The sequence below is a fragment of the Oncorhynchus keta genome, chromosome 28, assembly GCF_023373465.1.
Source record: "Oncorhynchus keta strain PuntledgeMale-10-30-2019 chromosome 28, Oket_V2, whole genome shotgun sequence".
Lineage (NCBI taxonomy): Eukaryota > Metazoa > Chordata > Actinopteri > Salmoniformes > Salmonidae > Oncorhynchus > Oncorhynchus keta.
In genome coordinates, this window is record NC_068448.1 from 54,347,101 (window position 1) to 54,364,392 (window position 17,292).

At 45.3% G+C, this 17,292-nt stretch overlaps 1 protein-coding gene across 23 annotated transcripts in view; it reads right to left on the bottom strand.

The window, feature by feature from the left end:
* Nucleotides 1-17,292, bottom strand: part of LOC118361564 (supervillin-like) — a 138,948-nt gene that overhangs the window by 43,865 nt on the left and 77,791 nt on the right. For 19 of the 23 annotated variants that reach the window (XM_052483281.1, XM_052483267.1, XM_052483282.1 and 16 more), the window contains exons 3-9: nt 12,333-12,424; nt 9,339-9,399; nt 9,020-9,171; nt 7,869-8,637; nt 3,507-3,590; nt 867-1,883; nt 146-343 (exon numbers count right to left, since the gene is read on the bottom strand). In XM_052483281.1, the coding sequence (XP_052339241.1) occupies nt 146-343; nt 867-1,883; nt 3,507-3,590; nt 7,869-8,637; nt 9,020-9,171; nt 9,339-9,346 (2,228 nt within the window). In that variant the 5' untranslated portion in view covers nt 9,347-9,399; nt 12,333-12,424. Of the gene's footprint in view, nt 1-145; nt 344-866; nt 1,884-3,506; nt 3,591-7,868; nt 8,638-9,019; nt 9,197-9,338; nt 9,400-12,332; nt 12,425-17,292 lie in introns of all 23 variants that reach the window. The other 4 variants (XM_052483283.1, XM_052483268.1, XM_052483277.1 and 1 more) reach the window with 4 other exon arrangements.

A 17,292-nucleotide genomic window follows, 5' to 3' on the forward strand; every position in this document is an offset into this window, starting at 1 on the left:
TTTCTGGATGAGCCTGTGTAGTGTGCTCCTTCACAGCAGACTACTAGCCACTCCCTCCAGTCTTCACCAATGGGAAGCGAGGACTAATTCTGGGTTTGACATGCGTTTAAAAAATTTAAAAAAACACACAGTACACACACTGTACCTATCAGACAGCTGTCTCTCAGCCGAGGTGATGGGCTGGGTCCTAAACCTCTCGGAAGTCTTTCTACTCTCTCCGGGGGAGATGTAGAGTCTGGGCCTGCGCCCCCTGTCCCCCCTCCACGGGACATCCGTACTGTCCCGCTGCCCTCGCCAGGGGACCCCCGTACCCCCCGGGTACACCAACTCTACCTCTTCCTCCCTTCGGGCCGCAACGCAGACAGGGAGAAGGGGCGATGAAGAAAGGAAAGAGGAAAATAGCAAGGTGAGGGAACGAAAGAAAGAGCAGGGAAAGATATGCAGTCATTTAACAGAGGCGAGCTTCCGCACAAAATCCCATCCCCTGATTCTCTACATTGGAGGAGCAGAGGGAAGCCATTGGCATGCAAAGATTTGCTTGATTGGCGACTACGTCGTGTTACACACAACACACACCCCCCATACTGTCCATCAGCTAGTCCAGGCACTCAGCCCAAGAGAAAGCAGCAGTCAACCCCCCCCCGCCGCGAAACGCTCTACTGCTAGCGTTAGTGATCGGATGAGTGTTTCTACTATGCGTTAGTAGAAGAAACCCTGTTCAGAATAATCACACCGATTATTTCAGTCAGGAGGAGGTAGGTGTTAGCTAGGCAGGGCAGGGCAGCGAGTTCCTGATAGAAGCCAGCAGCAGCTCCTAGCAGAATGGATTGTAGAACAGCACTGTACTACAGAACAGAACCACCTACAGCTTTGTTTGCCTGACGACTGGGGCAGTAGCAGTCGTAGCACCCTCCAGGTAGGAGTGGCGAAGCTTGGCCACAGAGACACGAGCGTCCCTGGTCTCTGGAGGGCTCCGGTCTCCGTTACTGATCCCATCCTCACTGGCCCATTGTTGCAGGACTGCTGCCTCTCTGACCCACCCTGGCCCTGGTTCTTGGGTCTTGGGGATGGAGCCTCTAGGGGCCCCAGTGTCCGACGTGGGGCGCCTGGAGGAGACGGGAGCGTCTGTGGTCATGGCTCCTCCCCTGGTCAGGATGTAAATGGCGTCGTCATTCCGCGGTTGTTGGCGCTCCTCTGAGGCTCTGACCTCTGCGGCCAGCAGGCGGGAGACGAGTTCCCCTGTAGGTCTGATTGGTTCAGGGTCTGTGTCCGGTTCCTCCAGTCTCATCCTGGTTCTCCCTCCTCCCATGCACCCTCCTCTGGGCCCCTCCGGCTCAGCCTTCCTCCCGTGTCCAAATCCCTGGCCTTCTCGGGCCCTGCTGTAGCCAGCCTGCTCCTCGTCTCTCCTGGGGCCGCTCCCACGCGGGTCCTCTGTGCTCTTCTCCCTGCGTCTGATCTCCGATGGCAGCACAGCTTTCCTGCTCTTCAGTAGTCCCTCAGTCCTCACTTCCTGTCTGCCCTCCCTATGGGCGCCCCTCCTCTCCTCAGCCACCTCTCCCTCCATCTCCTCTTCCTCCTGCGGCTGAGGCTGTTGGGGCTGCTGTGCCTTGGGACCGGGGCCGGTGTCCATGGACAGATAGCTGGGGTCATCACTCAGCCCAGAACGGGTGAGCTGAGGCTGGGGGTGAGAGTAGGCTGGCTGTGGGCCTGGAGGGTTGGTGGTGGTGTAGGCTGGAGCCTGATGGTCATGGTGGGCTGTGGGGAAGGTGGTGGCCCGGGGCTGGGGGTGTCTCCTGTACAGGGGGGCCTCAGCGACACGGTGGCCCAGCTCTGGACTCAGTCGGATTCCCTCCTCCTTGACGAGCCTCTCCCTAACTCTGATTCTTCAGGGAGAGACCGAGAGGGTTAAAAACTTGCTGCAGTTTGCACTGAAACTCAGACTGCAGCGAGAAAAGAGAAATAATGGTGAAAGCCCAACACATCCCTTTCCTTCCCTCAGCCATAAATCATTCCCTTACCCCTCTACCCCTCCCTTCTCAACCCCTCCTCTTCCTTATGCGTCTCCATTTATTTATGTCAAAATGTCATCAGTATCAGAGATCCCCAGAGAAAAATAGTCATATGAATGTACTGTAATACGATCTGACCAGTGAGATACTAATGCAAAATGCATGAAGAACTAAAATAAACAGGGAATCAAATTGGCCGCAGTGCACAGTCAGACCACATGCTGAAAGGTGGTGGGGGTTGGTTGGTAACATGCTAGGCTAGCTAGCAGCCGTTGTCAGGTGGTGGCTAATGCAACGCTAACAGTAGCACTTGTAAGACTTGTATGTGATAGCTGTGGGGTTCTAGGAGCAGTCCCTCCCTCTCGTCACCAGTCTCTACTACTCAAGGTCAGGGAGGACTCTTCCACAAGTCTTCCACAGCTGAGTAGGCCAGTGCCTGGATTCACAGAACACTTCATTTCTTATTAACTGCCATTTTGCCTTTGCCTATAGACTTAAGAAGAAAGTTAAGCAAAGTAGCTATTGCTTGTATTAGATTGTGTTTTGTGAATCTGGTGGGCAACCGGGCCGAGCACTGGCTGTGGAAGCTCACCTCACCGTGTCTGCTTTTCTCCTAGTCTTTGAACGACATTCCTTTGTGACTAAATCCTAGAAGTCCGAGCAAGGGGTTCAGCTGTTCTTCATTCTGTTAGGCTCACAATTCTAGGCTGATATCGGATGTACTGCAGAGAATCAGACAATACTTTGCTGGCATCACTCTCACTTGTGGCTTTTTAAAAATGTTTTAAAGCCGTATATCCGACCATAATAACAAAGTCCTGTCACGAGAGTACTACTGATCTGAGCCCAGTTTCGGGTTGCAAAACGTGCCGGTTTCCCAGGAATCCCGGTTGGAAGATTATTTGAGTTTACAAGGGAATAAGCAAGAAATCAGAGAACCCTCTAACCAAAAGTTATCAGCAACTTTGCAACCCTAGCCAAGATCTAAGGAGATTTAGAGTAAATGTTTTGGGGTGAAATTGGAGCCAACTCGGCAATAATAATAATTGCAGCTCTAAATTTCAAGTTCCTCTGACTGTGTGTAGGCCTGAGGGATATAGACTGTACAAGATCTATTTGCTGAGTCAATGCTGGGAAAGGATTGGGGGATGAGCCGTGACTAAAGGGTTCTCTCTCACAGTCTGACTCCCAGCCTCATCCTCCCTGAGACAGTCTGGCCTAGTCAGTAGAGAAACAAGAGGCAGAGTCCTGCAATAGAGCACTTACTGTAAGTAACGCGACAACACTATAAGGCATTGAGATAGAAACGGCTTTAGAGTCACTGGACAACACGAACGGGGACGGGGAGGAGGGGGGGGTAATTTGGTCAGTGAAATGAAAACACAGCAAAACACCCATTAATGTTGATGAGGAATGAGGTCTGATGTGAAGGTGGCATAACGGGCTCGGTTAAAAGATGGGAATGTGGAGGGAAGGGAGGGTCAAAACACCCTGTACCTGGAGGGCCAGTTGATAAGGGATTGGGTGTTGCCTTCCGAATCGGTCTGGAGAAACCAATTGCTGGTTAGTTTCACCTCCGGGCTGCACCAATGGGATGGGAGACGCAGGTGAGTCAGCGACACTGGATCCAAAATGGCGCCCTATTCCTTATGTAGTGCACTACTTTTGACCAGAGTCCTATGGAGCTCTGGGCAAAAGTAGTGCACTATTATAGGGAATAGGGTGTAATTTCGAAACACCTTGGGTGAGTGAGTGGCTAGGCCGCTCCGAGCATTTCACTTGTAGCACAAACACAACTGACTTCACATTTAGTATGACCAAGAAACATCCATCCACCTGCCTCGTACTTCAGTGGATATCCCATTCTGCTGGGAGCTCGGTTATCACTCTGGTATTTGGAGAGATGTCAAACTATGAAACAATAAATCCTATCCGGGAATGTTCATCGAAATGAAAACAATGAAGAGACATCAAATGGGGCTTGGGAAAATGATAGGACACACAGACATGACGCACACAGCAGCATGTATCGCAATGCACAGTACCACACGTCTATGGAAAATTTGACCTACAGTAGATAGCCTGTGCACCGATATGTAGGCTACGTATGCCTTTTCTCAAGTGATGTAGTTCTGTCCTTGAAACGTTCTTGTCTATTAAATGTTCTGTACAAGGTCATGTTTCATGTGGACCCCAGGAAGAGTAGCTGCTGCTTCAGCAACAGCTAATGGGGATCCTAATAAAATACCTAATAGTAGGCATTCCACTGATGTATTGTGTACAATGTGCAGCAGTAGTCCTGCGGGTGAAAAGAGCTCGTTGATGAGAGGTCGAAGGACAACGGCAAGATTCGTGCAAGCTAACAGGAGGGCCACAAACAGGAAAATAACGGCACATTGCAACAGTGGTGTGCCGAACGCCATCTCGGAACGCACAACTCGTCGATCCTTGTCACAGATGGGCTATTGTTGCAGATAACCACACCGGGTTCCACTCCTATCGGCTAAAAACAAGAAGTAGCATCTCCAGTGGGCATGTGATCACCTGGCATGTGATCACTGGACAACTGAGGAGTGGAAAAATGTTGCTTGGTCTGACGAAGCCCCGTCATGCTGATGGCAGAGCCCAGGTTTGGGGTAAGCAGAATGAGCCCATGGACCCAACCTGCCTGGTGTCAACGGTACAGGCTGGTGGTGTACTAGTGTGGGGAATGTTTTCCTGGCACACGTTTAGGTCCCTTGAGACCAATTGAGCAACGATTGAACAACACAAAACTGGTCACTGAGTGCATGTCCTTCATCTGTCCTACCAGATTTCCAGAGCCATGCCCTCACCCAGCAGAGGGCAACAGCATGTGACTCAGTGTTTTTCTAAGAGCGCGAGAGAGAGAGCGAGAGAGAGAGGGAGAGAGAGAGGGAGAGAGAGAGAGCGAGAGAGAGAGGGCGAGAGAGAGAGGGCGAGAGAGAGAGGGCGAGAGAGAGAGGGAGAGAGAGAGGGAGAGAGAGAGAGAGGAGAGAGAGAGGGAGAGAGAGAGGGCGCGAGAGAGGGCGAGAGAGAGAGCGAGAGAGAGAGCGAGCGAGCGAGAGCGAGAGAGCGAGAGAGAGAGCGAGAGAGAGAGCGAGAGAGAGAGCGAGAGAGAGAGAGAGAGAAGGGGCGCGAGAGAGGGCGAGAGAGAGAGCGAGAGAGCGAGCGAGAGAGAGAGAGAGCGAGAGAGAGAGCGAGAGAGAGCGAGAGAGAGAGCGAGAGAGCGAGAGAGAGCGAGAGAGAGAGCGAGAGAGAGAGCGAGAGAGAGAGCGAGAGAGAGAGCGAGAGAGAGGGCGAGAGAGAGGGCGAGAGAGAGGGCGAGAGAGAGGGCGAGAGAGAGAGCGAGAGAGAGAGCGAGAGAGAGAGCGAGAGAGAGGGCGAGAGAGAGGGCGAGAGAGAGAGCGAGAGAGAGAGCGAGAGAGAGAGCGAGAGAGAGAGCGAGAGAGAGAGCGAGAGAGAGAGAGAGAGAGCGAGAGAGAGAGCTGCTCCGTGTCTTAAACACAACTCTTTCTCCAGGTGGGCGGCGTGGCCTTGCTGACTTTCATCTGTGTCTCTGTATGTGCTCATAGTTCTGACCGAGGAGTCACATCGCGCCCCAGTAACCCAACACCCATCCTGATGGCTAACGCAACACAGCCGCTGCCAAGTTTTGAAACCGGAGAGAGAGAGGGCGGAGAGAGAGATAGAGATGCCTTGTGGGATGTGGAATGGGAGCATGTGTCTCTAATCGTTTCCCCTCAGTGAGTCAACGTTTAGCACCAGCAGGCTACAGCTAGCTGGCTGTTCAAATGAGCTTGAGGGACTGAGGAGAGAAAGACGCCAGACTAGACACAACACTGCATTGGACCATGACTCCCAAATAAAGAATACCTAAACTAACATCTAATATTGTGTCATTGTTGGAATTGCATTGTATCAGCAGTCTCATAACCTGGGGTTTGTAGACTTCATGACTTCGGCTCAAGTGGGTTGTGCAACTGTTCAGCGAAGCAACAAACATAGCTGCTCCTTTAGTTTTATCACCTATAAGTCGCTTTTCAACCACCTGAATATTCTGGCACAGAAAGAAAATATGTACAGTGCCTTCCGAAAGTATTTATACTCCTTGAATTATTCCACATTTTGTTGTGTTACAGACGGAATTCAAAATGGATTAAATATATTCTCACCCATCTACACAAAATATCCCATAATGACAATGTGAAAACTTAAGACATTTTTTGCAAATGTATTGAAAAATAAATCTCTCACTTAAGTATTCACACCCCCGAGTCAATACTTTGTAGAAGCACCTTTGGCAAGCGAGTACAGTTGTAAGTCTCAAAGCTTTCCACACCTGGATTGTGCAACATTAATTAGCCTATTATTATTTTCAAAATTCTTCAAGCTCTCTCAAATTGGTTGTTGATCATGCTAGACAACCATTTTCAGGGCTACCCATATATTTTCAAGTAGAATTTTGACTTAAATAACGGTTTTCTTGTTGAGCAACTTCAGGGAAGATTTGGCCTTGTGTTTTAGGTTATTGTCCTGCTGAAAGGTGAGTTAATCTCCCAGTGTCTGTTGTTCCTTCAGGATTTGCCTGTGCCTAACTCCATTCAGTTTCTTTTTTTATCCTGAAAACCTTCCCAGTCCTTAAAGATTACAAGCATACCCATTACATGATGCAGCCACCACTATGCTTAAATTTGGCGTGGTACTCTAATGTGCTGTATTCGATTTGCCCTAAACATAACAATTTGTATTAAGTACAAAAAGTTAATTGCTTTGCCACATATTTTGCAGTATTACTTTAGTGCCTTGCAGGAAATAGGATGCATGTTTTGCTTCCTTCTCTTCACTATCAATTAGGTTAGTATTGTGGATCAACTACAATGTTGATCTATCCTCAGTTTCTCCCCCCATCACAGCTATTCAATTGTGTAACTGTTTTAAAGTCACCATAGGCTTTAGTAGTTTCCTTCCTCTCTGGCAACTGAGTTAGGAAGGACGCCTGTATTGTTGTAGTGACTGGGTGTATTGATACACCATCCAAAGTGTGATTAATAACTTCACCATGCTCAAATGGATATTTCATGTATTTCTTTTGTTCTCACCCATCTACCAAATAGGTGCACGCAACTTATCATGTAACATGTTGAGCACATTTTTACTCCTGAACTTATTTAGGCTTGCCATAACAAAGAAGTTGAATACTTAATAAACTAAAAAGACATTTCAGCTTTTCATTTCTTTGTCATTTTTTATCTCCGAAAAACATAATTCCACTGGCATTGTGTGTAGGTCAATGACAAAAAAAATCTGTAATTCATTTCAAATTCAGGCTGTAACAACAAAATGGTGGGAAAAGTCAAGGGCCATGAATACTTTCTGAAGGCGCTGTACATGCAGCAACATCAAACACGATGCAGCAACAACAAACTGGACCTGGGAGAACTTCAGCTGTGTGTAAACCCTGTTGGATTGACTGAGCCTGCTGCTGCAGGCGCAGATCGCTCTTCCTCTATGCTATAAATTATTGTGTGCATCCCAAATGGCACCCTGTGCCGTATTTACTGCACTACTTTTGACCTGGCCAAAAGAAGTGCACTATATAGGGAATAGGGTGCCATTTGGACGCAGATAATGTTCCTGCCAAGAGGACGACCTTGTGAGAGTTCTGTTAAAGGGATCAAGGAGACTGAGTGCGTGTGAGAGAGAGAGAGAGACCGATGATCCCTCTCCTTCTCTCCATCTGTTTTATTTACAGTAAGGGGAAAGATACTGTACAGAGAGAGAACCTTAACAATAGGAAGAGAAAGAGGACTAGACAGTGTAGTAGGTCGGTCCACTCACCCCTGTCTGCCGAGGATATTGTGGGCCTGCTGCTCTATGAAGAGGTCCCCAGGGGATACCCCCTGTTTGGGGGAGGGCAGCGAAGACTTCCGGGTCGTCTTGGGCGAGCTGGGGGGCACCCCTGTGACGGTGTAGTCGTTAGCGACGGGCACCTTGGCCGAGGTGGATGACGATGACGTCACATCCATGTAGCTGGCGGAAGAGGGAAGCTCGAGGGCACTGATGTTCCTCTCCTGCTGCCCCGCCCTGCGCTGGTTCTCCAGGTTCATCACCCTCTCCCTCTCCGTGAACGAGTCCACCCTGGGTCGCCCCTGGCCAGGCTCGCCGGAGCTTTGAGGCTGGGTGGCCACTCTCCCCACCCTGGAGCTGCCTGAGGTGTAGGAGGGTTCATTCCCCACAGACTCCGCCCTGGGGCGTGGCTTGACATTTGTGTAGCCCTGCTGCCTCACCGAAGAGGTTTCAGACTCCTTGAGACCACGGGCAGAACCAGATCGGGAGGAGAAGTGATCGGTGGTGGAGTCTGGTTCCTGGTCCAGAGACATACCGTAGCGCTCGGCCAGCTGCCGACGCCGTTCCGCCTTGTAGCGAGCAATCCGATCTGCCTTGGAGTCCAGGTCGGTACCTGCGGAGTCAGAGCTGTAAATGGGTTCAGTTGGGACGGTCTGGCCCTCAGGCCGGCTACGGGCTCTGGACTGCCTCTCTGGAGCAGGGACCTGCTGATGGGTCATCATCTCTGGACTCTCCAGGTCCTCCCTACTGTAACACTGCACTGTGACAGGGGATAGACAGAGACAAAACCTTTAGACCAAATCTACACAAGTAATACACAGTGTACAAAATATTATGATAATACAATAGGTAGCAGCATTAGTTCGAAGCTTTAATTTCTTGACAAATTTAGGATGTTCTGAGGGCAAAAGGCGGCGCAACAATATTTGTAAGGTGTTCTTAATGTTTTGTGCACTCAGAGTATATAATGCATGAAGTCAATGCTCGTCTTTCAAATGACCAAGCTCATATCCAAAAGCGTGGGTCAGGTTTCGATAATTATATACTATATGGAGCTCTAGCAATGCTCAAGTTCTGTCATTCTGTGGGTCGTGCAAGTAGCTGAACACTAGGTACAATGTGTGCGGTTTAGTGATCCTCACCGACACAGGGGTCACAGGTGTCCGAGGCACGTGTGTAACGGGGTGTGTCTTCCTCTAGCAGCCGATTGGTCACTAGGCCGGGGCAGCTGGGTAATATGGCGGGCTGCACCTCACTTTCTATACCCTCCAACCGCCGGGCAATCCTCTCTTTCCTACACACAGAGTCAGACACACTGACTGACATGACAGAATACCTGTTTGAGTGGCCACATGCTGAGGACACACACACACGCGCGCACGTTGTTATTCATCACAGTCACCACTACAATAACTGCTTGCTTCATTACATGGTTGAAGGAGCTGAATGTCGTAGTCGTACCTGTTCATTTCCCAGCTAGTGCTTGGGCTGATGCTTTCAAAACGCTTCCTCAATTCTGAAACTGGACGGATGAATACAAAGTTAGGTACAAGAGGAAAAAATGTGAGCGTTAACAATCAAGTTTATCAATTCCCAATTCAGTAGTCATGATAGGAGAAAGGCATCACAGCAGGTGAGGTTGGACAGTTTGAGCTCATTATCCAACAGAGTTGAATGTAGAGTTTACACAGATGTGGGACCAGGCTACTTTCACATCTAGAGCAAGAAGAGATCTGTTTGTTTTGTGGGTCTTGTTTTCGAACTATAATGAGGTGACGATTCCACCAGCTACTCTGTTCTCTACAACACAGGAACAAATCGCTGAGAGAGAGACATTCACAAGGAACTGACAAAAATCTACACCCCGCCTCAACAATAGAAGATATGAAGTCCAAACTGCAACTGACTAATTGACCGAGCATAGGAAGTGGTTATGCATGCAGTTGAAGTCGGAAGTTTACATACACTTAGGTTGGAGTCATTAAAACTGATTTCTCAACCAATCCACAAACTTCTTGTTAATAAACTATAGTTTTGGCAAGTCGGTTAAGAGATCTACCTTGTGCATGACAAGAAATGTTTCCAACAATTGTTTACAGACAGATTATTTCATTTTTAAAATCACAATTCCAGTGGGTCAGAAGTTGACATACACTAAGTTGACTGTGCCTTTAAACAGCTTGGGAAATTCCAGAAAAGTATGTTATGGCTTTAGAAGCTTCTGATAGGCTAATTGACATCATTTGAGTCAATTGGAGGTATACCTGTGGATGTATACGTCCAATTGATCTATTCAGTGCCTCTTTGCTTGACATCATGGGAAAATCAAAAGAAATCAGCCATGACCTCAGAAAACAAGTTGTAGACCCCCAGAAGTCTGGTTCATCCTTGGGAGCAATTTCCAAACGCGTGAAGGTACCACGTTTATCTGTACAAACAATAGCACCCAAGTATAAACACCATAGGTCCACGCAGCAGTCATACCGCTCAGGAAGGAGACGCTTTCTGTTTCCTAGAGATTAACGTACTTTGGTGTGAAAAGTGCAAATCAATCCCAGAACAGCAAAAGGACCTTGTGAAGATGCTGGAGGAAACATGTACAAAAATATATATATCCACAGTAAAACGAGTCCTATATCGACAAACTGAAAGGCTGCTCAGCAAGGAAGAAACCACTGCTCCAAAACAGCCATGAAAAAGCCAGACTACATTTTGCAACTGCACATAGGGACAAAGATGGTACTTTTTGGAGAAATATCCTCTAGTCTGATGAAACAAAAATAGAACTGTTTGGCCATAATGAACATTGTCATGTTTAGAGGAAATAGGGGGAGGATTGCAAGCCGAAGAACACCATCCCAACCGTGAAGCACGGGGGTGTCAGCATCATGTTGTGGGGGTGCTTTGCTGCAGGAGGGACTGGTGTACTTCACAAAACAGATGGCTGCATGAGAAAGGAAAATGATGTGGATATATTGAAGCAACATCTCAAGACATCAGTCAGGAAGTTAAAGCTTAGTCGCAAATGGGTCTTCCAAAATGGACAATGACATACTTCAAGTTGTGGCAAAATGGCGTAAGGACAACAAAGTCAAGGTATTGGTGTGGTCATCAAATCCTGACCTCAATCCTATAGAAAATTTGTGGGCAGAACTGAAAAAGTGTGTGCGAGCGAGGAGGCCTACACCTGACTCAATTACACCAGCTCTGTCAGGAGGAATGGTACCAAAATTCACCCAACTTATTGTCGGAAGGAAATGGAGGAAAGCCGTATTGCATGTTCAAGAATGTGCTGGTTCTCATACCACAGCTGCCATTTCAATGGAATTTGAGAACATGTTTGAAACATGAGTACTCCTAGCTCCATTCGAACAACTGACTGGAGAATTAAGCTCAACTGTGTCTGCAGCAGAAGTGATACCCTCTGTCATGGCATTGAAACGCCTGCTCAACAAAACTGCCGACACATACTGTGGGGTTAAAACTTGCAAAAGTACTGGAGGCTGTGAACAAGCGAATCGGTGGAATTCTCTGAGCCTCTTTACTGTGTCGCCACCATGCTCAACGCTAGGTACAAGGACCACCTCTTCAATGCAGACAAGAAACAGGGTTTTACGTGAAATGCTACAGACACAGCTGAACAAGATGGAAACAGACAGTGACAGTGCGCACCGAGGAAGAGAGGCCATGGACAGACAGAGCTGAAACTTCACTGCTTGACATGCATGATGAACTCCTGGTAGAGAATGCAACCACTGAACTAATTAACAACAAAACAGTACAGCAAGTAGGTGAAAGAAATAGATTTTGATGATGTTTTACTGGTAATGGGGACATACGTAAACGCCAACAAATCAACTTTTTGGTCCGTGTGTGTTTCAACTATTTAACTACACTGGAATACTTAAAAAGCTGCTAAAATTTTAAATAACGGTTATCGGTATCAGTTTTTCTGGAACAAAAATATTGGATATTGGTGTCGGTCAAAAATGTCATAACTGTGCATCCCTACTTTTACCAGAGGGTTACTGCTCCTGTCAAGAGTCTTCAAACTCCAGTTCCCCCATTTGAACCAAACACAAACACCACCCCCCAGGACTACACACACTATCCCCTCCTGGCACACACACACACACACAACACAACACACAACACACAACACACAACACACAACACACACGTTGTTCCAGTAAAATCCCACAATATTATCTCTAACTGAACCTTATCAAGGCAACAAGTGCCATCAAACAAACCTTCCAACCAACACAGACGCACAATAGAAACCACTTCCCTCCGCCCCATAACCCTGGGAAAGTCTGTCAGAGAATGCATCCCAATGGCTCCGGATCAAAAGTACTGCACTATGAAAAGGGAATAGGGTGCCATTTTGGATGCAGACTTTGTCAGATAGTCATGTGTTCCATGCAGCACAGCATGCTGAAACCACCGAGTCACCTTTGGGGAGGTTTGCCAAGAGCTTGACATCTATATCCTTGGTGTTCTTGGCTGGGTCGTCCTTCCCTTCGAACGAAAACTCTTTCTGGAAGCTGCAGAGGGGGCAGAAATAAAAACTGAATAGCTCAGTCAGAACAGGTTGTGTTTCAGTCAGGAGAAATGAACAATCTGATTACACTCTGGTGGCATCCCAAGAGACTGAAAAACAGCTTCTATCTCAAGGCCACCAGACTTAAAACAGCCGTCACGAACACAGAGAGGCTGCAGCCTACATACAGACTTGAAATCATTGGCCACTTTAATAAATGGATCACTAGTCACTTTAATAATATTTACATATCTTGCATTACTCATATGTATATAGTGTATTTTATACCACCTATTGCATCTTGCCTATGCCGCTCTGTCATTGCTCATCCATATATTTATATGTACACTACCGTTCAAAAGTTTTGGGTCACTTAGAAATGTCCTTGTTTTTAAAAGAAAAGCACATTTTGTCTATTAAAATAATATCAAATTGATCAGAACTACAGTGTAGACATTGTTAATGTTTTAAATGACTTGTAACTGGAAACAGATATTTTTTTAACAGAAAGTCTACATGGGCATATAGAAGAAGCCCATCATCAGCAACCATCACTCCTGTGTTCCAATGACACATTGTGTTAGCTAACCCAAGTTTAGCATTTTAAAAGGCTAATTGATCATCAAAAAACATTTTGCAATTATGTTAGCACAGCTGAGAACTTGTGCTAATTAAAGAAGCAATAAAACTAGACTAGTCTAGTTGAGACTAGTCGAGTATCTGGAGCACCAGCATTTGTGGGTTCGATTGCAGGCTCAAAATGGCCAGAAACAAATAATTTTCTTCTGAAACTCGTCAGCCTATGCTTGTTCTGAGAAATGAAGGCTATTCCATGCGAGAAATTGCCAAGAAACTGAAAACCTCATACAACGCTGTGTACTACTCCCTTTACAGAACAGCGCAAACTGGCTTTACATTGTTAATGCTGTAAATGACTATTGTAGCTGGAAACAGAAGTGGGAGGCCCCGGTACTGGGGCCTCCCACTTCTGTTTCCAGCTACAATAGTCATTTACAGCATTAACAATGTCTACACTGTATTTATGATCAATTTGATGTTATTTTAAAAATGGACAAAATAAAATGTGCTTTTCTTTAAAAAACAAGGACATTTCTCAGTGACCCCAAACATTTGAACCGTAGTGTAATTATCCTTAGTTGTTGTGGAATTGTTAGATATCGCTGCACTGTCAGAACTAGAAACACAAGCATTTCGCTACACCGGCGTTAACATCTGCTAACCATGTTAATGTGACCAATAAAATGTGATTTGAAATGGCACCCTATTCCCTATATATTGCACGACCCAAAAGTGTTGATATTACCGGTGCACTATATAGGGAATAGTGTGTCATTTGGGATGCACACTCTGGGTTAGAAAAAGGCGATCTGGATTCTCAGTAGGGCTGGGAATTGCCAGGAACCTCGCGGTACTTCGGTGCTGATATGATAGGTATAGTGATTCTAAATGTATTGCGCTTCGATACTGCGATTTCATTTTGATGTTCCAAACATAATTGCTCAATATAGCTAGGTTTTCATCCAATTGGCGACAGATTCATGCGAATATTCTAGTCTACATAGGAAAAAAAAGATGCGCATTTTCCCACCAGAGGTGTGCTGCTACCAAACTGGCTATTTTAGCTGTTAAAATGCTGTGCATGGCGTAGTGCACATTAGAGCACTTTGACACTTTGTTTTTTTTAAATTTGGTACATGAAAACTGAAGTTTGTGTTGCCATTGCATTTTCAACTCTATGGAGGGTTTTGTCACAAAAACTGTTGAGATAAATAGCCAACAGTTGGCGGATAACGTGGCCAGGGTAGGTTATATGATGAGATTTGGAAATAGCTAGCTTTATTATTATTAGTTTGTTTACAGTTGGCAGCCAAGCACCAATCATCATGTCACCAGCATCATTCAAATGATGGCCTAGCCTCGATATTTATTATTTATTTTCATGAAGCTCATCACCATGTACTCAACCACCATAAAAGTTATGAAGTTCATCACTTATTCCATCTGCCTATAAACTGCATGTTCCTCCATTTCGTGGAAGTAGGCAACAACGTCATCGTCTGAATCGAAGTTCATTGTGACATGGCTTTCTATCCATATTTGTGCATTAAATAGTTTCCACCGCAATTGTCGCATGATCTATTTTACAGACCAAAAATAGGTAACATTGTTTAGTGCATTTTATTTCTTCAATATTGGGAAGTTTTACCGACAGAAATATGCTTTTCATAAGGACTGTCGTGACTTTTTTAATGCATCAGGTCATTCATCCTCATTAAATGGTTGGATGGAAACCTGATTAATACGTCTGCTGCAGAGACGAGAGCATTAGAAAATGAGTTCTAATCATTAAATGGAAATAAATGTACTGAAAACATGTTGGCTCACCATTTAAAAAGACTGAGAACGATCTATAGGTCTAGGATGAAAAATACCAGAGGTTTGACACAGGTACAGGTTTGTAGCGGGTACAGGCGACTAACGCTAGCTAGCAAAAAAAAAGTCAAACTACCTATATAATAAGATTTCCAATATGCAACAAGCGACCCCTCCCCCCCAATTCTCAGAGGTTATAAGGGGATCCAAATGTAAAAATGTTTAGCATCTTTGGAAGTGAGATTGTTTTGAAACATGTTTAAGAATCTAAATGGCGACCAATGAATCCTGGTCCAAGCTGCTTATTCTATCAACTAAAATGAGAAATTCTTTATCAAAACTTTGTGCATTCATTTATTATTATACTGAACAAAAACACACGCAACATGTTGGTCCCATGTTTCATGAGCTGAAATAAAATATCACAAATGTTCCATATGCACAAAAATCTTATTTCTCTCATATTTTGTGCACAAATTTGTTTACATCCCTGTTAGTCAGCATTTCTCCTTTGCCAAGATGATGCCACACCTATCAGGTGGATTAATTAAGAAGCTGATTAAACAGCATTATCACTACACAGGTGTACCTTGTGCTGGGGACAATAAAAGCCCCTCTAAAATGTGCAGTTTTGTCACACAACACAATGCCACAGATATCAAGTTGAGGGAGTGCGCAATTTGGCATGCTGACTACAGGAATGTTCACTAGAGCTGTTGCCAGATAATGTCATGTTAATTTCTCTACCATAAGTTGCCTCCAACGTCATTTTAGACAATTTGACAGTACGTCCAAACGGCCTAACAAAGTGTAATCACGCCAGCCCAGGACCTCCACATCCGGCTTGTTCACCTGTGGGATCGTCAGATCAGCCACACGGACAGCTGATGAAACTGTGGGTTTGCACAAGCGAAGAATTTCAACAGTCAAACCATCTCAGGGAAGCTCATCTGTGTGCTCATCATCCTCACCAGGGTCTTGACCTGACTACAGTGGGAAAATGCTCACCTTCGATGGCCACTGGCAAGCTGGAGAAGTATGGGGTCGTGTGGGCGAGTGGTTTGCTGATGTCAACATTGTGAACAGAGTGCCAAATGGTGGGGTTATTTTATGGGCTACGGTCAGCAAACAGTTGCATTTTATCATCTATGGCAATATAATGCACACAGATACTGTTACGAGATGCAGAGGCCCATTGTCGTGCAATTTGCCTGCCGCCATCACCTAATGTTTCAGCATGATAATTGTCCCGTTTTTTTTTTCCATGGCCTGTGTGATCCCCAGACGGCGTGTTCCAGTTTCCACCAACATCCAGCAACTTAGCACAACCATTGAAGAGGAGTGGGACAACATTCCACAGGCCACATTCAATAGCTTGGTCAACTCTACGCGAAGGAGACGTGCCATGCTGCATGAGGCAAATGTTGGTCACACCAGATAACGACTGATTATCTGATCCACACACTGTCTTTTTTTGTGTTAAAGGTATCTGTAACCAACAGATGCATAGCTGTATTCTCAGTCAGGTGAAATCCATAGACTCGGGCCTAATGAACTTAATACAATTTACCTATTTTCTTATATGTAACTCAGTAAAATATGTATATTTGTGTTCAGTGTAGAATAGTCACATCAAGGTCGTAGAATCTGTTTGTCTATACACAGACTCAAATCTACAATATGCCACACTAAGAGCTGTTAGCAAAGCATTACAGGGGGAAAAGAACATTCTTGAAAAATATCCTGAGGGCTGTTTGTAATGGAGTGGGTTGGACATCTGTACCACAAACCAGTTCTGGTATGAAATATACCACTAGAGTATCTGAGGGAAGGGGCCGTTGGGATCTAGCTTATTACAGGGCTAAGAACACACGACACACCCATTCTTAAGTCATTCATAATTGGAGTAAATTATGACAAATACCTTATTTGGGGGTAGCCTACAATTGATCATTCCTTAACTATGAATTCAAATGGACAACTAAACCACCCTCTTATACATAGAATGAGTAGGCCTATAGAACAGTAAACGTACTGTACTCTTACTGTAAAGGTATAGAACTATAAACGTACTGTACTCTTACTGTAAAGGTATAGAACTATAAACATACTGTACTCTTACTGTAAAGGTATAGAACTATAAACATATACTGTACTCATACTGTAAACATATAGAACTATAAACATATACTGTACTCATACTGTAAACATATAGAACTATAAACATATACTGCACTCATACTGTACTCATACTGTAAACATATAGAACTATAAACATATACTGTACTCATACTGTAAACATATTGAACTATAAACATACTGTACTCATACTGTAAACGTATAGAACTATAAACATACTGTAAACGTATAGAACTATAAACATACTGTACTCATACTGTAAACGTATAGAACTATAAACATACTGTACTCATACTGTAAACATATAGAACTATAAACATACTGCACTCATACTGTACT